General features: G+C 40.4%; 1 protein-coding gene across 1 annotated transcript in view; it reads right to left on the reverse strand.

Moving 5' to 3' along the window:
- Nucleotides 1–27338, reverse strand: part of SORCS3 (sortilin related VPS10 domain containing receptor 3) — a 285430-nt gene that overhangs the window by 57582 nt on the left and 200510 nt on the right. The window contains exons 7-11 of the mRNA XM_051800035.1: nucleotides 21735–21853; nucleotides 8880–8969; nucleotides 6302–6481; nucleotides 4412–4558; nucleotides 3835–3937 (exon numbers count right to left, since the gene is read on the reverse strand). Of these exons, the coding sequence (XP_051655995.1) occupies nucleotides 3835–3937; nucleotides 4412–4558; nucleotides 6302–6481; nucleotides 8880–8969; nucleotides 21735–21853 (639 nt within the window). The remainder of the gene's footprint in view (nucleotides 1–3834; nucleotides 3938–4411; nucleotides 4559–6301; nucleotides 6482–8879; nucleotides 8970–21734; nucleotides 21854–27338) is intronic.

Below are 27338 nucleotides of genomic sequence, written 5' to 3' on the forward strand. Positions count from 1 at the left end.
ACAAGTGTCAGACATTCTTGTATGGATGAACACAGAACTGCACGATATGAAAATAACTTGGCCTGATCACTGCTTTTTTGCTGTTCTTGATTCTATTCTCATCTAAAACCATCACCATGGTTAGGTGGCAACATTCATTTACAAGAGCTGTGACATTTCCAAATTGACACCGGGAGAAACCATATTATCAGCTTATCTTCCAAACAAATAACATTGCCCATAATTGCCAGGCACTGAAGCCAGGCTTACTGTAGGCAAGGACCTACATACCCAAAAATCTGTGTATGAAACCCCATGCCTATTTCATACAAATCACCAGAACGGCAGCAGAATAAATAGTGGTCACTGTCCCCGGCTACCAGATATTTCACTCCATACACATTTTTCTCTGAACTTCCAGTCTTTGTGCTCTGGCTGGTGAATTGCATCTCTGTGATCTGCCAGTCATCATCAAGGGCAAGGTAATTACCTCTCTGTCTCTGCTTTTGTGTAGAGGAGAGCACCCAAGGGGAAGTTCCTCATACAGCTGAGTTTAAAGGTGAAACCCAGACCCCACTGAAGCCTACAATTATGGGGCTAGAAAGTCTAGTCAAGATTCTGTCAAAATGCTCAAACACATAACTGATCTCAGAACCTGTAGTCAAATAAAGTTTCTTACTTGGTCTATGAATGGTTTGCAATTGATGAAAACTATAGTGTAATGAAGTGTAAGTTCCACTTGTAGAAAATCTTGTTTTAGTATGAACCATACCCAGGGGCAGAAATGGTTCAGAGAATTAAGTTGGGTCAAATGACTTTGTAGCACAGACGTAGAGACCGGGTTGAACAGCATTCTAGACAACACTGACTGTTCTCATTGACCTAAACCAAATTGTGAGTTTAAACTCACCAGTTACTTGATACAGTTCTCAATATTAATCTAGTAATTTCCATTATTACAGAAACCATTTTGCTGGCAGCCTTACAGGGTGAACTACTCTGCCTCACCATACATTCGGGAACAGATATCCCATACTGAATACACAGGCTCACTGAACAATGCAGGTCTGCTCTAAATAAAGCACACAGTGGTTCAGGGAAAAGGTACCAGTCACTCAGGGACTATTTTGTTCTTTTTCAATTTTGTTTTTTTTCTGCTGGACCGTCAGCAGTACCTTCAGTCAGTCCTAGGTGGGATTCTGGTGGTATGAACATCTGCTCCAGAGGAAGCAGGCAGCTGTAACACTGACAGATGCTCCATCAGAAAGCCTCCCAATTATAAAGGACCACTGCCACCATATTGTGATCAAACACACATCTTCTTTATTCAAAGCCCTTTACTCATAACTTCCAAATGAGACTGTTTTTAAAGCAGATATAAGTTCCACAGAAGGAACTATTTTTTCTCCAAAAATAACAAAGGGAGATGTGGCATTCCTGACACATCTGTAACATCAACAAGAGTATAATAAAAACACACTAGTGAAAATGTTAATTAAATTTCTGGCATTTCATGTTGGAAAATGAGAAATTAAAACCCATCTGTGGGTTGATGGTCTTCTTTCATCATCATCATGGAATCCAACTAGCCACAGTGTTGTGCCAGTGCTGTTTCAAAAAGTTACTGACTCCAGGAGGCAGCACAACTCAAAAATCAGTGCTCAGGATGTAGGAAATGTCACATTGTCCATCTACCTAATTTTATTCCTTGACACCAGCAAGAGTGACCAACTGCTTTAGATGAGGTTACAAGGAAAACCTGATGTGGGCAACCATATAGAAGGTCATTTTATAGGTACATCCAGGTTCATGAGAATAAATCTGTGTTAGTTTCAAAGTCTTTTTTGCCCAGTATCTTATCATGAGTTGAAGTCCTCAAGAATTAGAAACTGATTTAAAGTGCAGAAGTGTAAGTTTTGTATCATCATATTTTAAATACTGAAATAGAAACCCCAATTTTCAAACAGTAATTTTCAGACTGGAGGAAGAAAAGGGAGTAAAACCCCAAGATTTTGTTGCTATCACTTCTTTCTGTCTTTCTGTTCAAACCTGTTCCAATATTTTCTTCATTCTCTCCATCTAGTTTCTTTCAGCCTACATGGATTCAACCCCCACAAAACATAACTAACTCTCAAGCAAGTCAAGAGGATTTAACAGCTGTACAATTAGATACTAAAACATAATTCTTTCATTTGCAAGAATCTAACCTCTGTCCTATACCAAGAGCCCAAATCTCCAGTCATTGCTGGAAATGTGCCACTGTAAATCAAGACACAGAGGCTTTGAGCAGCCAACGCCCATGAGAATAAATTGCAAAGCTTATCTTTGAACACATTCACCAATTTGGTGAGACGTTCCTGTTGGGAAACTGGCTAGTGGAAACAGATATGCATATTCCCTATCGGTTAAGCTTTTTAATGTACAAAGCAGTAAGGCAGAAATTGTATTCTGCCTCCTAAAGATTAATTGTTAGACTTGGAAAACATTCATCCCATGCACTGGCAGCTTGAAAAGAACCTAATTTACCAACAATTTAGATTAACACCTAGAATCTCACTGTCCTGCTGTCTCTATTTTCTTCCTAAAAGGTTAAAAAAAAAGCCTCTGCAATTACAGCATCATGAGTAGGGCTTGTTCCTAAGCATCCATCTAGCAAGTGCAACCTGCCAGGAGTGATGACTCCACTTGGCTAAGCATAGGGAAATCTGGAGGTTTAAACCAAATTATCTCACTCCATTTGGCCTGGATCAGTGAACTGGAAATCACATGGTGTCTCCCTTGTTGAGATATAAATGTCATGAAGGGAACCTGTCTCTCAGGTTCTGTCTTAGTCTGGCAGACACATGGAAGCACAGAAGGACAAGAGAATGAAAATGGTTGGAAGAAATAGTGTAAATTCATACAGGCAATATGCTAACATGACACACTTGCAAGCCACTGCTAGGCTGAATAGGACAAAGGAGATAAACTGAGCCTTAGAAAGAACAGTTAAGCTATTTGGATATATTTGAGCATATGTAGGATTCTCTCTTTGAAAAGACAGAATAGCCCACATAATTCAGAGGCCAGCTCTCAGTAGCACCAGCCATTCAGAAAGCACTTTTTTGGCCCAGCAGCTCTCACAGAGCTGCAGCCATCCTGAGTGTGGCTGGTAGCCCCATCCATACTGATTAGGCTACATGCCGTGAGCAAACAGGACCTGGGATGGTTGTCAGGTTAATTACAGTGGGTCAGCCATTGCCACCATGAAGCATTGTAACAGGCTGCCATTAAAACATCATGACCTGCCAAAGCACAATTTTGCAGAACAACCCACAGTAACAGTGGCCCATGCAGTGCTGATGAAGTGCTGCTGGTCTTGGAGCAACACAGGGTTTAAAGTAGGTACCATGCACAAGGAAGATACACATGAAGCCCAGGCTTCACCTGACAGACTTTGTGACAACTCTGTGCTTGCTGCTCAAAAGGTGGAATGTGTTGATACCTCCTAGGAGTGTAGCCCTAGGCACTATTCCCATTCATGGCAACTCCAGCAAACAGGTGGGCACATACATCAGTGGTTGTAATGTTAAGTGAGAGGACTAAGTAATGCCAGTTGGTAATGGTCCCCTGAAGGTGTGGGCTTAGACCTGCATATGGGTTATTGTAGAGCAATAAACACCTGACAGGCATTGCCTTTTTTGAACTTGTGTCCATATGACTTCTTCTAGCCCATAACAAATGGGAGATAAAGTGAATTAGCTCAGAACTTGCTAAAACAGAGCTGAAAGCTTTTGCATCAACAGGGAACATCTCATATACTCTCAAGCTCCCAGTGAGGTATGAGTGAGTGGTGAAAAGCACTTCTGCTCTTACCTGTGGCCACCAGCAGCCCAGGAGCTGTTTCTTTGCTGGAAATGCTTCCTGATGTATATGGATTCTCTGAGAGCTGCAGACGCAAGTGCAATGAGCAAAAGGGCTGTTGATAGAAAACAAACAAAAGGCAGAAGCTTTAATATCCAACAAGTTAAATGTCAGAGGAACCCTGGGTGACTACACACAGATGCTTCCATCCTTCTGAAAATGACCCCTCTGCTCTTAGCACTGTTAAAAATAGAAGCATATGTTCATTTGCAGGATAGACACCATAAAAGTAGATGAGAACAAGAGAATCAGGAACTCTGCACCACAAGCAAGCATGTCTGCCCTAGTTTTTACCAACAGCCTGATCTAGAGCACTTTTCCCCCAAACTTTCTTATTCTGACTTGAGTTCTATTAAAAATGTCAAGGAAGATGGTCAGAATTTTTACTTAAAAGTTATGAAGCTATGGATAAAGAAATCTATTTAATTCATTAGCACCTAGCAAATCAAGAGAGTTTTGTTAATTTAGTGACTTAAATAAGCAGCTCTGCAAAAAGTCAGTTGTGCTCAGAAAAAGATCTGCCACTCACCAGCTGGCAAAGTACAGGATCCCCTCTTAGATCAGTGTCCGGTGCCTGCAGCAAACGCCAATCTCTGCCCTTGTTGTAGGTAATGAAAGTCTTGATTTGGTCATCTATCTTCCTGTTAGCAAGGAATATGCCTTTGATCCCTGCTACCTAGGAAAAACGGAGTGAGATGAAAAAATACATCGGAAGAACAGGCTAAAAGCAATGTCCATCTGAGCACTCAATCCAGCCTTAGAAGACTGTGAATGGCATTAAAATACATCTTGATGATGGCTGCAAACTGAAAGGCCTCATGTGGTCTCTCTCTCGGGAAGAAAAGGACAAGGATGCTCACAGAGCAAATCCCTGGGAAACAGCCCACTTTAGGATTTCCTTGAGTGCTTGCAGATGGGCTGATGATGGACTGGAAGGTACAGCATGTCACAGGTGAGCTCTGTGAGCTTCAGGATGGGGTCTGCCCCACTCCCTCCATAGACTGCCAACACATGGGAGACAGCAGATCACATCAGAAGCAATGTGGGATCTTTGCATGTAAAAGAAAAAAAAATCAACACAAAAGATGGAAATCCTGAATATGCGGAAACACCGATGTTTTGCAAACTTGAATTCTTCACTTTCCTTCCACTCCCAAATTCTGACAAAATCAACCCAGTTGTTTCAAATGTTTTGATTTTTGTCAGCAGAACCCAGTACAGCAAAATATGGTCCTGTCAAAACATTCCCAAGAAGATTTCATGTTGAGTCTGCTCTCAGTTGCACAGCTGTGAAAGTGAGACAGGAAGAAGGAACTTGCTGCAAATCTACAACTTCCTGGCAAGAGCCAGGATGCAAATCCTTCTACTCTAAAGCCCCCAGAGTGATACTACTTTTTAAATGACCCTGTGAAAATCTCTATTGGCATTTAGCAGTAAAAAGTCTATGATAAACCACTGGGGAATACAGAGTTTGCCCAGGAATTGGAAACAATGCATATTTATATTAGCTGATTCATCACAGCAAAGAAACATATGTTTTCATAGTCAGGAAAATATATTTAACTGGGTGAAAATAAAATATAAACCCTGGTCTTCATACTGATATATGTGTTATTTGTGAGTTTTCCCTCATTGACTTAAACTACCTGGATTTTTACAAACAGGTTGTTAAATGAGCATCATTCTGGCTGAAATAAACAAATGTGTTGTCTTAACTTCTACAGGTAGCTGAAAAACATTTCTCCATGTAATAGCAGAAGTCATCCTGAAACCATTACTACTAGTATTACTTCTTAGTTGTTTGCTGCTGGCAAAGCACTGAGCCCTGAATTTCAGCAGATCTTCCATCCAACAAGCAATGACACACCAAAACCGGAATGCTCTGAAGAAACCAGGAACTGGAACAACTGCTCTGAATGGACTGCTGTTGGCCAAGGCTGACAGGTCTGGCAGAAGAATGAGAATGGAAGATAATTTGGGGTAGAAGTTATCCATCTGTCTTCTTTGGGCAAATGGCACCTACAAACTTTTGCTTATAGTTCACAAACTGTTCAGTGCTCAGAAAGGTGGAGTCCAGATTCCCTGCCTGTGAGCAGGTGTCTCTAGATATCCAAGGGGGAAAAACAGTATTTTGAGTCCTTTTATAGACATCCACATTACTATGAGAAGGATAATGGTTTTCCCTTTTGGAAATGACACATAGCTAATCAGTCATTGACTTGAAAGCAACCGGTTGTTGCACCTATAGCAGAATGCACAGCATCTATTCCCACATGAGTGAACTCAGCATCAAACCCAGTAAATGCCTCAGGGCTGATTCCAAAAAAAAATTAAGATCCTGGGAGGTTGGTAAGAGATTTACACTTGCTTGAACTATCAAGCAGTTGCTGTTCTTTGCAGGGTGACCTTTACTACATACCTCATAAAGGTCAATGACGATATTCCCCTCCAGCCCTCGACTGCTTTTCACATTTTCCAGGGCCAGGGTGAAGTAGACCCCTCGAGTGTCCGAGATATACAGGTTATATGTATCATTCTGGTTCCACTCTTGAACAGCTGCAAAGACCTGATTCTCATCTGTGCTGATAATGTGCATATCCTGTTAAAAGAAGACAAAAGGCCTGTTACTGAGGATCTCGGAATTTCTTTGCCCTTCGGGACATGTAGTAATTACCATGAATTATGAAAGAATAGAGATGGAGCATGAATTATAGGTATGTTAAACAACTTTCTGTTAGAGCAAGCCAATAAATTACCACCATTGTGACTTTTCTGCATTTCCTTTTTTTAATGATCACCAGCTGGGCAAAAGGTTTTTGCTTTCTTCATTTTTGGTAGCTTCAAGGAATTTCATCCAGTTTCATTTTTTATTTATAAATTTGAAAGCCAGTTTTATCACTCCTGGAAGATTCACAGCCTTGGAGTCCTAATAGTCACTAAGCATGGTGTAGCACCAGGCTAAAAGCAGCGATAATTTCCATTCACATGCTGAACTGACAGGCTTGTGCTTCCAAGTGGTAAAGGGATAGTTTAAAAAAATCTGGGAGTTCACATTTATTTGGAGGTGAGGTATAGGGATCAGTTTGAGCTACTGCTGATAGGGATTTTTAATAACACACATTCCTATTGAGAGTTTATCTGAGATCAATTATCCCACTATATATAGACTATCAAATAATCCACCCACTAACCTTTGTTGGATTTCTGCTGCTGACCAAGATATAGAAAGTCCAGTAAGGGTTTCTCCATTTAGTTTTAATATCAAAAAAATTTTACAGTGCATTTTCTCAGTATTATTTTAAAACAGGTTCATGGAAATTATTTCCACAGTCTTGATGAGTATTGAAGGACTTCATCCTTGCTGCTATTGTTGAACAAACTAACTCAGGTTCGGCTAGAAGCAAAATAACTATGGTTATATGAGACACCATTTATCTATTTGTATCTATTTAAACTTTCCCCAGGGTGCCAGGAGGCCTTGATTAATTCCTTGCACTGTTTCTGCATCAAGAAACCATAATCCTGGAAGTCTCCCAAAGGGTGAAGTGACCTAATTTTGGGGAAGAATATCCGAGGGAAGATCAGTTCAATACCCTCAAGTTAAGGGGCAACTTAATCTTTTGTGTGAGGGACCTAGATGAAAAGTTGGGATTGATTAGATGGGGCTATTTCTAATAGACCTAACATAGCCTATCACCATGGGATGGGGGGAAAACCATTTGAGGGCCTAATTCTATCCCAGCGAGTGCAATCAGTGGGAGATTTCCCATTTCCTTCAATGAAGGAAGACTAAATCAGGAAGTTTGTTCTCGCCCAGCAGCTATAATTCCTTAAAGATTAAGCAGGCATCCAACGTATTCCAACAGTGTGAAAATAAAGCAAAATGCCCAATACTTCAATCTGTTTTGACCACTTGCAGTGGGAATACTGCATTACCCTAGTGCCAGCCTCACATACGTACAACTCCAACAGAGTTCATTAATCTGCAGTTGACAGGATAGTTATTACTGTACAGCAAAAATATTCTACTGACTAAGGGTAGAATAAACAAGTCTCCTTTACATGGCTACAAGACTTTTCATGACTAGCTTAAAAGTACTTCATTTTTAAATTACAAAAATATCCCTGATTTTATACTATGTACTAATTCTAAACCAGGGCCACCAAAAAATCTGTATTATAACAGGCCAACCTGCAACAACATCAGTCAATAAAGCGGGACAATCAAAGGGCATTCATTCCCTCTATGCATTTGACTTTTTAATGAGGGACAGCTTTCAAGGTCAGACCATAAGGTGGGACTATAAATAATGTTTCCAAAGATTGGTGTGTAGTCAGACAGTCTGAATCCCACACCACCACCATGAAATAACAAACAAAAGAAAATGCATCTGTGCTATACAGGTTTCAATACACTGTGGACTGTGATCAACTCAAGTGGAAATGAGTTGAGATGTAACATTGGGAATCTGAGATGCAACTTTCTCACAACTTTTCAAGTACAAGTTAAAGCAAATATGCCATATCTGCTGGACTGCAGATATCCTATAGACAATAAGAAGGGTAGATCCATCCATAAGGCAAATCTAGTCACCTATCTTACAGCTGCCCCACCAAAATTTTCACTTGTGGAAGAAAGGGGACAGCCCTCACTGCTGATTATCAGCCCTCTGTGAGAGTAGCCTCAAGAGCCATTACAAGACTCCAAAGCGCAGCAGTGGTCTCAGCTGCCCATTAGTTTACCCAAAACTTGTATTCAGCCTAGGCACTGGAAAGGTTGGTCCCTTCTGCTCTACACAGTCCCACAAAATGACTATACTATGGCATTTGAGTATAATTCCATGGACATATTCTCCTTGTTGAGACTTATTTGATATGGATAGAAAGCCAGAGGTTGTTGTGGTTAAAATGTAGGACTCAGCGCTTTGCTTTATTGAACCTCCTATATTTGGCCCCCCAAAATATTACATATCTGTGTTCATAAAGTGTGCACTTACCTTAGGAAGAGAGTATTTGGGCAATTTAATCTGTGCAAAAGGCTCCCGTCTGTACGACACGTAGTAAGTTGCTCTTCCGCCGGTTGTCACCTGTGGAAACACCAGAGAAAGTAAGTGATGACTATTCTGAGACACCCTGTGCTGTCACCTCTAAGATCATTTGACAACCTTTCTTTCAGATATCTTTTCTATGACACGCACAGCTGTCCCTAAAGGTAGCGTAGCTCCAAAGAAATCCCAAATTTGAGAGGGCTGGAGGTTATTTATTTAAGTTGTGCTATTGAACTTTCCATTTTGTCTCTCATGATTCAATTCCGGTGTGATTTTAACATCTCAGGAAAAAAGGGAATAGTGGATATAAAGTTTAAGGTCCTGAATGGGAGGAAGAGGATCATCTGGTTCCATCACATGGTTCCAACTCAACTACCTCGGGCAAGTAATTTAAAGTTTCTGTGTTTCTGTTCCTCTCCTGTAAGTAGGAGATAATCCCTCTTTTCTCTGCTGCTTCTCAGCCTTGTCTACACTGTAAGTCCCTTGAGGCCAGGATTGTCTTCCAACAACCTTTTACAGTGACTAACAGAAGAGATCCACACCAGCACCATTTAATGCTAACAGTAAATGTGCTCTTGGAAAGCTGGAGCTAAACTCTTACATGCCCTTTGTCACTATAAAACTGGTTTCTCTGAAGTCATACTGTCTCTGAAAGAGGATATGGGGGGGAACTGATAGACATCCAAATCTGCGGATTTATGGATTGAATGAATTGTATAGGCTACACATAAATGCCATGTAACAATGAGACCTAGCTCTGATAATTTGTAAAATATGGGATTTCAAACCTGTCACTAGTCACTTTTGCTGTAGGTGTTCATTCCAGCACCATTTCAGGTCTGGCTACAGCAAGGCTTACATCAGTGAATTTCCTATATTCTGCTGTTTTGGCAGTCTTGCAGGTCTTAAGATAAAAAAATGCACAAAGCACTTCTCTATTATATGGAATGTCATTTGTTGGCTTCTTAAGTTTCCAATAAAGCTAACAGAAAGGTCCTAGATTCTCTCCTAGATATACCTCCTTTATCTGACAGTGATATTTCAGAATGAGCTTACATAGAATATTGCTACAGCATCAATTGTATTCTCAGCAATGATATAACCTCTAGATAGTGGCTTTCTTCCCTAGAGAAGCTGTCATTCGAAGGACACGATATTACTGGTCATGAAATTTGATATCTAATCAACTCAAAATAATGTTTCTTCATTGAGAGTTTGAAGAACTGTAAAGAAAGAAAAGTTTAGAAATAGGACTGCCTTCTACATTAAGACTTCCCCTTCTGATTTTTTCCCATTTTCACTTGTAATGTTATCATAACTGCATTTAGCCCTCCCAAGGCAAAAAACCAACCACTATTATACCACGCACCACATAAGGAGGCCATAAGAATGACTCATATCACAGCAAACAAACTCTATACAGATAACATGTAGCTAAAGCCAAGGGTAAACACAAACATGAAAATCTAAAGTTACATGTTTACAGATCCAAAACAAGCCAGTGGCAGAAACAAGGAGAGAACAAGAGTCACTTCATGAGAGGGTCTCACTTCATGTGAAGTGCACTGTGGACTGGCACAGTAGTTAGCATTTCAGGGTCCTGCACTCCAGCTGTGAGGATCACAGACTCATGGAATGCTTAGGGTTGGAAGGGACCTTAAAGATCATCTAGTTCCAACCTCCCTGCCATGGACAGGGACACCTTCCACCGGACCACTTGTGCAGTGTTCAAGGGCACATGGTGTGATTCTTGGGGTGGTCCTGCACAGGGCCAGGAGCTGGACTTACATGATCCGTGTGGCTCCCTTCCAGTTCTGGATATTGTATGGTTCTATGTAAGCCCCATCCAACTTGGCCTAGAACACTTGAAGGGATGGAGCATCCACAACTTCTATGGACAACCTGTTCCAGTGCCTCTCCACCCTCATAGTAAAGAATTTCCTCCTTATGTCTAATCTAAACCTACACTCTTTCAGCTTAAAGCCATACCCCCTTGCCCTATCAATACATGCCCTTGTAAAAGTCCCTCTCCAGCTCTCTTGTAGCCCCCTTTAGGTACTGGAAGGTGTCCTAAGGTCTCCCCAGTGCCTTTTCTTCTCCAGGCTGAAAAGGTTGAAATAACACTGTGGAGTGTTATTTCTGAAGGATGTGTTTCACATCTAATACTACCACATCAAAATAAGTTTTCACAGGAGAGAACAGACTATGCAGTTGACTCACGCTGAGTCCAACTCAAAGGCAAAAATTTATGTTTGAAGTAATTTTATTTCTCTCAGCTCTGGAAGCAATGCTCAAAGGATCCCACACTTCTAGGTCATATTATCTAAATAACACAGGGAATATTTAAACATCCTCTCTTTTGTTATTTCTAACCTCCAGTGGAAAATCCAAATTTTCAAATGATATAACATTGTCACATGAACTCATTTTACACCACTCGTGATTTCAGCATCACATCATTATTTGTAATGGAGTCCAGATAGGACTGAACGTGTCCAGTGACTACTTGGTAAGGACCCTGAGTTCAATATCCACCTCTTCTCTTGGGTTGAGACGTGGTCTTCAACTTGTATTTAACATGCAGACATGAATATTTACATACTTTGTAAATGCTGTGATGACCAATTAAAATTTGGAACAGTCCAGCAATCTTCCAGTTAATCCAATGAACATAAAGTGGCAAAAATATCAAGGGGTAATCAAATTCCCCTTTCTGTGCCAAAACAGGATCCACTACAAGTCTGCCACACTCAAAAGGTTTTACACAGTTTTTTTTTGGCTTTATCCCACTGCAAATTGGTACCTGGAGGTTTTTTGTTTGGATGTATTGCTTGTTTTTCTGATTTTTAATGCAGAAAGGCAGGATTAAAACAATGTTCAAGTTCACTGTGCATTAGTTAACTCCCTTTCAGCCCTCTACCTGGACTAGGTCACCTTGACAATGGTTTAGAAATAAAAATCTTTGTGGTCTGTGGTCTTTCTGAGCCAGTTAATATGAAGCCACCCACAATTCTTTTGGCAGGAATTGTGTGAAGCTTTTCCCAGCCAGGATCTCATCTTTGCATGATTTACATGCACGGTTATAACAGTTCCAAAAAAATGATCAAGCCTTCAATAAAGTTTTGGCAAGCACTGTGGTAGAGAATGAATTTTGGAAGGCCCAGCTTAATTTATTTTTATGAACTTTTTCTTTTCCTATGAGCAAACTCTCTAACATTGTAAATCCCAGAGATTATGGTACTGTTTTGCCCTCCAATGCCTCCTTTCGGTTCACATTTGATGAATGTCACCCAATTATTTGCTGTGAGCTCATCTGTCATGCTCAGTACAGAATTAGCTGGGTTTGTCTTTTTCCTCCTCCGTTGCTAATGACCAGATCATTAATCTGTTTTTCTGGATTTCTACTTTATGTGTTTAATTGGGCTTATGGCCAGTGGAAATGATTCCTGTGGACAAATGTTTGTTATTAAACACATCTGTCTTTCCTAACCTGTGTTCTTTCTTCCTGGGTCCAGTCATGATCTACTAATTTTCTTTAATACTTTCACATTTTGTATCAAGACAAAAATCTCATTTAACTTATATCAGCTGACACTGAAGAACAGAAACATGATAAATTTCTCTTTAAAAGCCCTGAAAGTTTCAGTATGTCAGCTCATTCCCTCTCCTGACCTGTGATGAGACAGAGCCCATGAAACACAGAAAAAACACAGTATGTTCACAAGACTGCAGAGAATTATAAAAAAAAAATCATGGAATATATTGATCTCCATAATTTCTGTGACATATCTAGAAACACACTAAGCCATTTCTCATGTTAATGATTGAATATGATTCTTTAAGGGCATGTTTTGTTTCCTTCTTTTTTTTTTTTCTGAGATTGAAGTTAATCTTAAGCAAAAAACACATGTCAGGTAAAAGAGTTTGGAAAGCAAGCATAATGAGTTAAGAGGTCCCAGGATGTAATGATGCCTGGATGATGCCAGGAAGTGTAAACCACAGTGTACCAGGCTTCCTTCTCATCTTCCTGGCTAGCTGATGCTGGGACTCATAAATTCCAGTGTCAGGCAGGTACTGATGTAACAAACATGGAACTACTAAATCTTAGAAATGGCCCTGGGCTAAGCAAGACCCCATCTACCTTCTGCTGCTGAAAGAACTTCCAGAAAAGTGAACGGAAAGCTCACAGAATCAAATTTTATAGTTCTTTCTATTAAGTAGTTGATAGACTATACTTGATATTATTTTCAGTGAACACTTCACTTGTTTTCTGAGGTGAATTCCTCTTCTTGTAGAGTTCCCTCCCTTCCAGTTAGATAAAACGAATTGGTAGAAGTCAAAGGCTGAGAAACATTCTATCAGTATTGTAATGGCATTCTGGATCTGTGTTCTCCAATTCCATAGGGAGCCCTGGCATCCCTCTTCACTGCTTTAACTTTAGGTTCCTTTTCTCCTTCTTGTGGGCATAAAATCCCCTAAATCAAATTACGGCTTAAAGCATGGAGGAGTGATAACAAGGTCAGGAGAGAGGCTGCTCCATTCACATCCTTAACGAGGGATTTTGAGGTTTTTCAGAGCTGGCAAGTGCCTAGGCCTTGCATAGGTTTGCCAGTATGAGGATTGAAAAGCTGTGCTTCCTCTCCTAAGCCTAACCAAAATGACAGTCACAACAGATTCAGAGGGTAAGAACACATCTACATGAGCCTAGTGTAATGTGCTCTTTCTTGATTATCCACCATGGGCAGGAAAAACCATCTTCCAGATATTTCTGTGTACGGAGGTTCTCCACTGCTCCAGCATAAATCCCATCATGATAGCTACCATCTAGTCTGAATTCCCTCCCTGTGGTTTCCATTAATATAATACCTTCTGCACAGCCATTAAAGCAATATGCAATTACTGAGTGTGCCATGGGGACACACAGATCAGTGTTTCTGTGTGCAAAGCACCCTCAAGCTGCCTGGCAAATTCAGCAGGCATGTTTGAAAATATGCCACTTTCTAGAGTGGCAGACCCATCAGAGAAAACTTGCTAAGACAAAGGAGCATTTATTATACTAGTCCAATCTCTGTTCACCTCCCTCTCCCTTCAGAGCTATGATGACACAGCTATAGCAGAATAATCTTGAGTGAAAATATTGCATTTGTTTTAAAAGCAACTCCTGCAGAAAATGTGCACAGTTACACCATAATATGAGCCACGTCAGAGCTGCAGGTGCACATTACCCACACAGAAACCAGCTTAAGAGAGGAGCATAAGTGTACACATTATAGCTCTTTTTGAAGGATTTCAGAGGAAACATATGGCTTTGCCAAGGTGACACTTTACATTTTCAGCTGATAAATCAGACAACGCGAGGGGAGGGGAAGAGAGTGGTAAAAGAAAGTACAGCACAAAAAAGCCTTAGAAGGAAAATCAATACAAATAAATAAATAAAGGAAAATGTTAATAATTTTTTATCAACAGATATTTATGTTCAAGTTCCAAATCTGATGTTTGGCACAGAAAAGATGAAACTGTGCTAGAAATGGATGAAATCACCCAGTAGTGAATAGGAAAGTAGCTAACTGCTTACTGCCTGTCTTGCTTTAAGAAGAGCTTTTAACTAGCATGTGGGATGCACTTGCTTTCATCTGTATGGATTAATTTCCCCCACTAGAGTGCTGTCCAGCATTTTAAAAAGGGGCAAGAGGAGATCAGCTGTAGCAGGCATTATTCACCAGTAAAACAGGTGTAATCGTGTTCATCATTTAAACGTCTTCATCCTATTAGTTTCATAATAAGCTTTTAATGATTCCTTCAATAAAAGACTCAAAAACCAACCCTTACAAACTGGAGAGTGCTTCATTGTCCCGCCAAACCGTTTTCTCTACCATCGATTGCAAAGATAAAAATCAATCGTAGCTAAGCAGGGTGAAGTTAAAAATAAATTGCATGGATTGATTTCTGTTAAGACCTTTGGCTCCTAGTTAATGGAGGGAAAAATGGAGGAAAGAAATTTATATTTGAACATGGTGTATTTAGTTTCTATGAAAATAAAGAGAAGGCTCCATACTGGGAAATCAGAGTTTAATTTCTCCCCTCCTATCTTGTTTCACTGCTGAGAAGTTTCACATTAATTTAAAAAAAAAAAAAAATCAAAAAACCCCTTTCTTTATTCCTAGGGAAATTTACCACTTATTTAAGTTATTAAATTGATAGCTTGAGAACAGAAGTCAGGAATCCTTATGAATTGGTATAATCCCAGCTGTGGCTGCTGGTTGAAGTCTACTCACCTGATAATTGACTTCAGTCAGCAAATACGCTCATTTAACCTAGCCTTAAATACCTAATAAACTTGAAACATACACACATTTCCTACTAAACATAAGCACTTCTGAGTTTTTCTAAACAACCATGGTTACAACCAGTATTAGTACTAAACTACTTCTCTGATCTGAGCTTAGCCATATATAGCTCATAGAACCAGGAAAATTTTTTCCCTCCTCTATAAACCTGAAAGAGAAATGTTCCTCCACCACAATTCTAATATTATAAATAGTAAGTATTTTTCTTTTTATTGAGGCTGGGGAAAAAAAGTTATCATAAATATATCCACTTTAAAAAAAACAGAATTCGATTCAGATAAAAAGTCTACAGATGTCATTTTACGTCAAATGACTTCAGCTGAAATTTTTGGACACACTCTGATGAGACTCATCCAATAAAAGAAATATTATCCACAGGTTCTGTAAGAATCTATCAGTGATTGTGGGTGAATATGGTGAATACTAGCATCTGCATATGTTTTAAGGAGACTTTCTGATGCAAAAGAAGATCAAATTGGTTCAACAGCTTTTGGCAGAAGTATTTGCTCCTCTGAGCCAGAGGAATTATTCAGATGTGCACTGTAAGGCTCCCACTCAGATGAACCACACAACAACATCTGGAGAAATTTTGGGTCTGCTCATTCTCACTGATAGTGGTGAACAAGCAGATATGCTGCTTGCTGTGCAACTCCCTGAATTAGGCAAAAGTCTTCTAAACTCATAATTACTTCAGAAAGTGAAGAAGAGACAGATAAAAGATCAGTATCAAAGTAGAGCATTTTGACTTAAACTTTTCACTTTCCACATGTAATTCCTACAATTCCCACAAGAATCACAGGCTGCTTCTACAGTCCTGCACGTGCAAGATGTGAATAACCACCATCCCCTCTTCCTAAATGTCAATGCCATAGACCCCATCGCATTCAGGAGGATTACAAACTACAACCAAGACCTTCTCTCTCTTCCCAGCTTCCCTCACCTCCTTTCTTCCTTCCTCACATCAACCCCAAAACAAAGGGTCATCAACAGAGCAACTTAGCTTTTTAGACATGAAACCGTCATATGTCCCAGGACAACCTGACCTGAAGGAATCTGGAGTCAAGAGAAAGCTGTGCAGTTCCTAAGGTTCCCAGGAGACTGAATCACAAATGAAATTACATAGAAAGCAGCCAAGAAAGCTTCCAAGGAGGAGAAGTAGCAGCAGAGGCCAGGTGAGAGACAAGACACTCATGAATTTTAACCTGCAGTTAAACATCTTCTTGAATTATGCCATGGGAATGAAAAGGGGAAGGGGCACCTGTGTTCCACTCTTTAAAGGAAAAGTGATAAGGTACTGCCTCTCAGAATTGCCTCTCTTGTTACTGGTGCAAAGCACTTTCCATTTAAAGTGGAAATGGAGGAGGGTCTGAAGCAAAAGGTCAGTGCTTTTCAATCAAAGTTTCAATCAAAGCAAGTATCATTCCTCGTCTTTAGGAGGTAAGATCGGTAGTCAAAGACAGATCTGAGTGTGTTCATCTCCAAAGGCATTTGTTTGGTCTGCATCACCCCTAAATTCAAAACAGGTATCAGCTTCTTAGTCTCAGAGGACCAGTAGCTTTGTCACTGCCATAGAAAGTGCTGAAAGTCTGAGCTACAATTCAGATCAACTTCAGCTGCACTCTGTTGGGATAGCAGAGTCTGCACCATCCCAGAGAAAAATAAAGACATAAAAAACAACTGAGACAGGTATTGATCACCCATCCACACATCTCTGCACTGACTTACAGCCAGCTCAAATCAAAAAGGCCAAAGTTACCCTGAGGGTCTCCAAGTGCTGACAGAGACAGAAGCTTTAGAGAGGAATGGGAACGATGATAACCATGTGCTGAACTAGACGGGTGTAATCTCTGGGAGAAAAGCCACACACTGAAGGGTTTATACAACGCGACAAGATTAATAGGGGGATGGAAACATATTTATGATACCTACATCTACAGCTGGGGGAAAAAAAAGTCCTTTATGATCTTGTGAGTACACCCAAAATCTTACCCATCCCATTTCTAAGTCTGTCAGTTCCAATCTCTTAAAGAAATAGTGCCTCTCCCTGTAAACATTGTCTCACATCCTTAGGCCACCAGAGCCATAAAAGCAGTAGTGCCAACAATCTTCATGTCACACATGCTGAAGAGTTTAATCAGTATTATTGTCCCTCTCCTGATACCTAGGGTGTGAAAATACAGTCCTTACAGGGGTCTTCACCAGTGTGTTGGGAATGTCATCCATCCCTGCTAGCAGCTAGGCTTGTCCAACGTGGGATTCCAGCCATCCAGCAGAACCACTGAGCCATTGCACCTGAGACAGCTTGCACACAGCCTTTGGGTAACTGGGAACAACTACTTTAACTTAGCAATAATTAGCTTCCTATAGCAGCCATAGGTCTTCCCACATGAATGTTGCTTTCCGTGGAATCCACTGTCCCAGAGCAAAGCTGATTCCCAGTGAATGCATTGCCTTATTCACACCCTTTGGAATTCTCAGACAACAACAAATAAGTGCCACTGTACTGGGACTTTTTTGGTCCAGACTCCTCACTCCCTTTGTAAGTGATGATATTTGTTCATGCTTTCTTGCATTTTCAGTGGAAAATTTTCATCTGTTGGCAAGGAAAGATACGCAGATCATTCCTGCTCTTCTCTTTAGTCTTTAAAGAACTAAGTAGCACTGATGTTGTTTGTTTACTTACAGGAAAATAAAAAGGTTTTCTCCAAACAATGCTTTCTCTCTCAAAATAAAATTTCCTGAAAATAATCTTCATTTTCATTAAAGCCTATGGCATTTTTGACTCTTTTCAGCAACCTGAGCAACTCCATTAGAAACCCTGATACAAGACTTGCTTCCACAGAATTCCCTCTGTGGTTTATTTTTTAACATTTAAATTCTCCAAAGTATCAATATTCTAGATTCATACATAAACCAAGACTATCCCTGATCCCTGTGTTTCATAATGTAGGCTCTGCACATGAGAATACTGTAGCAGTTCTGGTCATTGTCAGGAAATCAGATCTTTTAGGCAGTTGCAGGTTATGTCTGCACATAAGTTTAGAAAGTGATACTTTCTTAGTAGCAATTACTCAAAGGTACCAACAAGGAAAGATGTAGTACAGCCATAGAGAATGGCACATTACAGATATGCAGAAAGCATGGGCTTCACTGGTGCACAGACATGTAATTGAACATCACTGATGCTGACCTTAAATGGTAGAGTTGGTCATCAAATTAGCTCCTTTTTGGTATAGTAAATAAGTCCAGATATATTCCACGGTTTTCTCACTAATAAATTACCTGTTTTGCAAGTTGTATGAATTTTAAGTATTAAAAGGAGGGCAGGATTTACTCTTAGTGTAGCAATTCATGCAGCATTATCCAATCCAATCTTAGTGATGTGCTAGGCACTCCTAAATAACTATGGATCAATCAAATAGAAAGTCAATCAATAAATTCTGAGTGAACACCTACTGTTTTATTCATAAGAATTCTTCCTACTCTCTCTTAGTAGCCATTTCTTTCTTCCTTCCACATTACCTTTTACGTCTTTCCTCATGGGCTATGTTATTTAACTCTTTTGCCTGGTAACCAGTCACAGTCTTTTTCAAACTCTCTTCATGGACAAGATATTTTCAAGTAGAGAATCATTCTCATTTTCTTTCTTTGTACTGTAATTCTGCAGGGTCCTTTCAGAAGTGCTGCACAACAGGAATCATTGATTTATAAAGGCATTACAATATTTTCTTTTTTCTTCTATTCTATTTTATTCATTATGCACCATTTGCTTTGAGTGCACAGTTATACAGGTTAATGCTTTCCAGGAATCTTACACTACAGGCCTGTTCATCAACTTGATTAGAATGGATATTCATGAGTAAATAACTGTATGCAGATAATCTAAAACATTGATATCAATAGCTGAGATTCATCTTCCCTAATTTTAGCTGCCAAATATTTAGGGGTCTTTGCTAAGCTATGCTTAGGTTCCTTCTAATATTAATGAGAAAGACATATTCCAAGAGAGATCTATCTCATCTTGAAACAGGTGAAATGGGAGAAGGTAAATTGCCCCGAAGGTTTTGATCTCTTTAGAGGAAAACTGACTATGGATTTAGACTAAAAATCTGCTGGTTTAATGACAAAATTTAAAAGAAACAAATTCCTCTCTCCACTCCAAGACATTAGTTCTGATTTGTTCCAGCACAGAAAGATCAGAACTCATGCACCAATCCTTTCTGCAGCTATTAAACCTCACTAGGTTCTTAACATTTAATTTGATATTTATTTATTCATCTCTGCCTAGTATTTGAAATTCTAAAGACCTGGCTCCCATAGTTCTGTCCAAGATTATCCAGACTGAATGATACGCATGAGACATTGCACACAGAGTCAATCTGACACATCCCAACTACATCACACGGCTTGTAAGCCTGATACATCCAGGACATATCAGCAGTCCTACATATGTACCGAGCAAACACTCTGCATAGTCCATCGACTCTATGCTGGACACAGTGGATTTAACACCCCTTCAGCTCAGAGAGGTGTGTGCTGTGAATCTGAAGTGTCTGCGTGTTACTTGAGCACCACATGGACTCAGTCCATGCCCAGTTTCTGCAGCCACTTTTGCCAGGCTGCTGGACAGTCAGAAACCCTGCAAGTGTGATACCGAAAAGAGTGAAAGGGTTTGACAACCTGTGAATGGAGAGTCTCCTGCCCAAAGCAGCGAAATGCTCTGTTTGTATATGTAACAGTTTTTAAAGGTGCGGGGATGTAATTTTCAATTCAAACACCCATTAAGCTACAATAAAACATTACTAAGAATAGTCAAGGCACTAGAACATCACATATATACATATATATGTATACACACACATGCATTTTTTTTTTAACTTGAGGTAGTTAGCAGCTATTAGCTTGAGCTACTCACTGCTAATTTGAGGCGGAACACACACATACCAGGCCCATGTCCGCACTTTGAGATCAAGATTCTAAAGAGAGCAGCCTTGTTTTAACACAGGTGAGAGTTGTGGAATGAGAAACATCTGTAAGGCATCATTGTAGCCTTAAAGAACTGGGTGTTCCACAACACCCTCAGCCACAGACATAAACCGCCAGATTAAGAGAGTGTCTCTAAAATACTTCTTGGAGAGTAGAGCATTTATTCATTGGAAAGCCACTGCCTCTAGTCAAATCATGACTTACTAAGGTTGCGAAACCTGCATTCACGGTGTTTTCTAGCAGCAGGTTTTCCCCATGATACCAAAGGAAGCAGTAGCAGGCTGGGTTCATGGGGGATTGAGGGGAACTGTGGCTCCCATTGCAGTAGGTCACCTCCAGAGCAGCAGACTCCCCTATTCACAGAAGAAGCCTGCCAATGTTACTCAGGTGCATGCAGTTTTCATACTGCAGTCCTCCCGGGGCATAGAGATCCAGTCCTCCACCTAATCTCAGCACAGAATTATCAGCCTTCCCATTTAAACTCCCATTTATAAGAAAATCTCACAATAAACAGAGCAAAACTTTCTCATAATTTGGATACAGTCAGGAAGAACATTCCCCCAAGGAAATAAAATAGGAGCTTAATGGAACCCAGTCTTGCCCAAAAAGGGAAGTGTACGTCTTTTTAGTACCACCTGAATCAAGGCTCCACCTCATCTCATTTTGTTCCCACTGCTTCAGCATTGGTGACAAGCAGGTAGCATCATCCTACCTGTAATCTCTGTGTCTCCTGAGCTTCCTACAATCTGGAATCACTGCAGCCTGGGTCCCAGTTTTCACCCAAATGGTACATCTTCAGGAAGTATTCTTACATACTGTACAGTTCATCCTCAGACTACCACAGATACGAAATGGAGAGAGATGGCATAGTTCCATCCACCCTGTCTATTCTCAAAAAATCTCAAAACCAAGTAGTTTCTCATTCAATTTCTGTCACATTCTCCTCATCTCCAAAATCATCACCAACTAGCTGACAAAATTACAGCCATCTTTCACTTTGAAGTTGCCCTGTAACACCTTTTTTTTTTAATCTTTCTGCTATTTTTCCTCCTACTGCAAATTTTTGTCCACTCCACTAGCATTAGTTGACTGTCAAATCAGCATAAACCTTTCCTGTTGTTAAAATAATCACTCACACCTTTCCTTTGTTCTTCTCTGTCCTCTTCAATTCATCAATAGCTTCCTTGTATTTTACACGTAGCCATAAAAATAGCACATTAGAGCTTCTGTGAAAACCATGGACCCTTGATGAGTGAACTTTAAAATATTCACCATAAGACAAGTGATGAGCAGAGAGATCAAATGTTTTGCCCCAGACTGCACAGCCAATCTATAGAAGGCAGATATAGACTCCCAGCTCTTATGACTTGTGGTCCCATATGCTGGTCCTAAGAATATGCTTCCTCTCTTGCACAGAAAAAATACCTTGTGCAGGCAGCATTCATGTCATGTTTGCATCAAGCCAACATACCTGGATGAAGATATATTCATCCTGAACAACAAGGGAGCTGACATCAATGGAGCGCGAAAATGGCCCACTCCTTTTGGTCTCTGAGCACTCTTGGATCCGACAGGTCAAATAGTGGGTGTCTGTAATGGGAGAATATGTACACATGAGAAAGGCCCAGGTAGGAGCCAGTTGTCTGACAACATCAGCAGCAGCTCAAAAAAAAGGTCTCTGAAGGGAAGTCTAAACCTCATCTCCAACTATATAGATGTTATTCCATGATCTGCCCCCAGCCTTTAGCACAGTAGCTGCTCTCTCTTAAGTCAAGAATTCACCACTCTTGAACATTCACCATTCAACCCCATTCTGCAGACTTCAATCTCAGGAGATTGAAGTTCAAACCAACCTTCAATGCATCAGAAAGCTGATGGTGAGTCTACAAGAAGATTTCAGAAGCCATTCAGGTAGAATTTACCAGTTTCAATACCCTGCTGGGACTTATATCCCTGTCCTCCCTCTGAAATACCCTGGCCTTGGTGACTGCTTTTAGTTGTGGTAGTAACACACACACACACACATACGCACACACAAAAAGAAGCCCAAACCAACACTATTAAGTTTAACTTATTTTGCTGTGAAAATAACAAGCATCTCCCAAAATTAAACCTTTATAGCCAACACAGACTAGGTATGAAAATGCCATGGACATGAAATAGCATGACCAGTTAAGAGTCCTAGCAGTAGTTATATGCACTGCAAGAACCATCAAGTGCTTCTGAACAGAAACAAGATGAGAATACCATCATACCAATGGGATTTTGTCAGGCCTTGGCATTGCTTGAGAGGAGGAACTGGACTGGGAGAAGAGCATGAAGATAACAGGAGGCAAAGGCAGACATATAGAAAGTTGCTCGGTGCAAGAAGAGATGTGCTGATCTCCAGCAAGTTGACAGGAGTTATAGGGAATTAAGCATTATTTCACTCAGGCTAAGAAAGGACCTCATGAAAAGAACAATGAAAGCATTGTGTCTCTGGATGTATGTAGTCTAAATATGCCCTCTCTGCTTTTCAACTGCTCTTCTGAAAACTGCAAATTAGGGAGAAAAAGAAAATACTACTAAGATGACAGCTGCAGTGATAAAAGGGTCATATCTTTTACACTGCAGCACTTCTACAGGCTTCCTAGATTCAAGTGCTTGTTTTCTTTTCTACAAAGGGTGAGGACAGACCATCAGCGAAGAAAACAGCAAGTTTATAAAGGCTGGGGTGAGCCTGGTGCTGTGATTTTGGTTTACAACAGAACCCTTTAACATGAATCTTGTCAGACAGATCCCAAAATGATAAAACAGAAGTTTAAAAGGACTGTACTTGCCTAGCAAAGCTGCTTACAGGATTCTATGTACAAAAAAACCTGCTACTGTCCTTAGTTTGTGTCCTTCCAGTGACAGCAAAATGGGGTTCAGTGGAAAGTTCTGGGAGGTACGACCCAAATCATAAGACTCAGCTAACTGCCTTCCCAGATTCTAAGACTAGATTCACAGACTGATAGTTTACCCTTTCATTGTCTTGTCCCATCAACACTCTTAAGAATGCAAAAAGAATGCAAGTCAGAGGTATTAATAATAAAAATAATAATAATAAAAATAAATTGTCTAAAAAGGTCACCAACTACAACCAAGCTTTAACCTAACAAAGGTTCACACCCAGCCTCCTAATGGCTGAAGTCCCATGTTTGAAGGCTGCAGATCTGGTTCTGAGTTGAGGCATTGGGGATTCCAGGTTAATAAGAGCTACATGGCTGATTCAGAGCAGTTGCATAGGTCTGATGCAGCAATGAGATCGTAGTCCCACTGAGAATGCTAAAGCAGCAGAAAATGTTGCTGGTGCCAGCTCAGAGTATCTAGAGATAATTAAAGTGTATGGTGAAAAATATCTGACCCAGAGACAGTGCCAAATAACCGGAGCATCAGAGTTGTATTTTCTCCCAGAATAAAATACCAGCAGCAGTGGAGAGGTCAGACTTTCAGCTGGCATAAATTAAGGTTCTTCATCAACTGATATACATATATATACACCCTTGGTCCAGAGCTGCTATTTAGTTCCTCAACATGGAATCTAAGGAAATTTTGCAGTGGATAAAAGCAACTTCTCAGAAAACAAGAGGGTCTTATATGCTGCCACGCTACCCAAAGAGATCTACAGACATGGCTTGTTCTTTGAGGTAGCTCTAAAATTAGGTAGAACAAGGAGGAGAGGTCAGGAGGTATATTTTTAGAAGCTCATTGCCTCCAGTATATTCTCCCACACAGTAGCCTGGATATTCTTATCCTTCCAAAAAGGGGATAATTTGCTGCTGCTGAGTGACAGAATGGGAAGAGGAATAAAAACCTGTCACAAATAAATGCAGACAAATCACAAGTGTTGACATGACAACAAGCTTCCTGCCTATTGGGAAATGTGTCATTTTGAGTGTGTTACACCAGCAATCAAATATACTTGAAGAGTGACACCTGATTAATATTCACAAGAAGATGGTGTTAGAGAAGGGGGTAGCCCACTACCCATTTTCCATTTTGTCTCTTGCAGCAAAAAATACTTTTGTGTATTTTACAACACAAGGTCTATGAAAAAAAACAAAACCCCACAGACAAAAAAATTATCTTCAAACCTGTCTGCTTTAGGATACCAAAAAAAGTTCAAGTCTTGTGGTTTTTTTTCTCCTGCATTAAAGAAAAGGAAAAACAATGCCCTTTAAAATATGTTAAAAAATCAGGTAAAAAATATGACAGCACCCAGTTTGGTTCCCATTTACACTTTGAGTGTGCAACTCAAAGTGAGAAACATTCCCAAGTCCTTGATCAAGCTTCTTAAAGAGTATGATTCCTTCCTGAGCTATGGTCCCATTCACAGAAAACATCTTCCCTTAGATAGAAAGTACAGCATCCCTCAACAAAAATCTCAATTAAGAGAGAAGAGGGCATCCTAACTTCCAAGCTGTTATCTCCCTCTCCTCCAAAATGAGGTGATTTTTCACCCCTCTTTTGCACAGCCACAAGGAAAAAGGACGTCCACTCAGAAGGACAGGTGACATGAGCCCAAGCTCTAGAGCCTCACTTTCACTGGGAGATATGTGTCTTAAGGGAGATTGGGGATTATTTCTAATGTCCCATGCAACACCAAAAATAAAGGGTTTGGGTGTTTTGGCTTTGGTTTTGGTTTTTTTTTGAGTGGGTTGGGGGTTTTTGTTTCCTTTGGGTTTTTTATTATGTTCCACCGCAAAAGGAGTTGAAAAGAGCTCCCTACTTCCCAGACAGCATAAAAAGCTTTTCATGCTTTTAACCAACATCCAGCTACTTTCTCAGTTCATCTGTGGAGGCAGCAATATGGACATCAAACATCCTGGAGTGCTTGCTGCAGCTCAAATCCCAGCATCCATACCTCCACACAAACCCTTCCCACATCATTTAGGATTAGGGAATGGCTTTCGCAGATGTACAGTCATTTTCCCGTTGAGGAGCTTGAACCGCCTCCTCACTGCCATTTAACACAGTCTCCCATCTTGAGAATTTGGAGTGTATTTTTACCCTTTTAGAAGTGATAAAACCAAAACAATTTCTGGAAATTTGAAATGATAAATGGGTGAGATAAGCCAAGCCACTACATCTCCTCTTTGCCTGCCAGCCATGCCAGCTTTGGCAGGAAGCAGGAGCACAAGAGGCTCTCTCTGGTGAGTACCACCCAAAGATGTGAGTCCTGGAAGGGAGGCTGTGAAACAGTCAAACCTGTCACTGTACTGAAGGCTGCAAAGGGCCTATGTTACAATTACCTGTGTGCAGTTAACTGTGGCTTATAGAGACACAGGACAGCAAGTCCTGGCAGCATTATAAGGCAGCATTATAAGGCAGCTGAAAGCAGGGATGGCTGACCAGCATGGCTAACAGGAAGAAGGGCTGCTGATGGTACAAGTTGCACATTGGCTCAGCTTCAGTCAGGCCCTGGTACCAGGCAAGACTTAAAATCAAACACAGCCAGTGAAAGTTTCCATGGGAAGAAGAAAAAACTCACCGGCCTCAACAATTTTGCCCCTGAAGCAAAAGAGTATTTAGAAATGTGGACAGTATTGTAAATTACTTTCCAGGAATTACTTACCCTGTTTTATCTTACTGGTTAGCATTTTTCCCCCCTCTCTTTCCTTTAACTCAAAGCCTGTTTATTGCACCATATCTGTGAGTGGGGAGATTAGCTCACTGAACGTCAGAAAGTTTAATATATCCTTCCCAGGAATGCTGGTGGATGCTTGTGTAAGTGTATTCATAATAGTTCCCTTGCATCTAACCCTGTCCTTGCTGCTGCCTATTACACCCAAGCAGAAGGTACAATGCCCAAGGCTCCTACATGTTTTTATAATTTAAAAATGCAAGCCTTGATTATTATTCTGCTACAATAGCTCTGCCAAGATGTTGGAAAAATGTGAAAAACTTAATCTGCTACAAAAGACATGAATAGCTTGAGATAAGATAGGCACTGGAATTATCAGCATCTTGCAAATATTTAAGGAGATTAGACACTGGGGAAGATGTTTTTTTCAGAGACACAACCATTCCTAATGACAGGACAGACAAAACCGTGGGGCAAGATATTTTGAAGGACAGACACCAAGAGAGGTGAACAGGACTTCCACCTCCCGGCTCCACGAGCTTATTGATAGCCCTGACTCATTTACAGATGAATGAGACTCTACCATGCCCCCCAACCTGTTCCAAGCTCCAGTGTCTGAATTGCTATTAGATAGGTTCTTGAATCCCATTACTGCTAAAAGAAAAAATTTAAAAATAATAATTTTTTTAAAAAATCAAGTTCAGAAGTCTATTCCTAAATACCATTTCCCTTTCTCCCCACCACTTTTTCTCTTCACATTTTTTTTTTAAATAAAAAGCATGGAGAAATACAGAAGAGGAAAGAAAAATATCCCATCTAGAAGAATCATGTATTTTTAAAGTAGCCAGTGACACTGAAGGCATGGATTCTTTTCCCTGAATTGAACTGACCAATGGGAATACTTAAATCCATGTCTGTTAATGCATCAAATAAGTGACTGGGCCATCAGACTGACCTAAGAGGCATTAAAGAAGCCTATCCTTCCTTCTCTACACTACTGAGGAAAACTTTCATCAGAAACTTTCTGATCAAGAGGAAATAACTGCAGGAGCCCATTTTCCACCAGGTGGAAGTGCCTCAGCCATTTCACTGAGCACATGAAAGCCCAATTTGGTTACAGAGCTTATTGGAAGAAAAGTTCAGCTTCCCATTTCTAAGCACACAGAGCTGTACCATTTCACACCAGCTGAGGCTATAGCTGTGAGGCAGTTGCTGCTTTGTAACACAAACTAATATCGTTTCAAGCCTTAAAAACTCTAATTGGAACAACACAGTTCTTTTGTGCTGTGCTTGGCTGGGAGAGGAGTCATTTTGGTGCTGTGCCCCAGTGGTACCTGCCAGCAAGGCCAGCACAGCCCGACGGGTCTCCGCTTTGCCTGCTGGGATGATGGCCTGAAAAGGGGCTGTTTTGCTGACACTACTGGTTAAGTCTGACTTTCAGTGAAACCCTCAACACCATTACCTGCAAAC

Source organism: Manacus candei, unplaced genomic scaffold (assembly GCF_025592945.1).
Source record: "Manacus candei isolate 608988 ecotype Guabito, Panama unplaced genomic scaffold, ASM2559294v1 h1tg000050l, whole genome shotgun sequence".
Lineage (NCBI taxonomy): Eukaryota > Metazoa > Chordata > Aves > Passeriformes > Pipridae > Manacus > Manacus candei.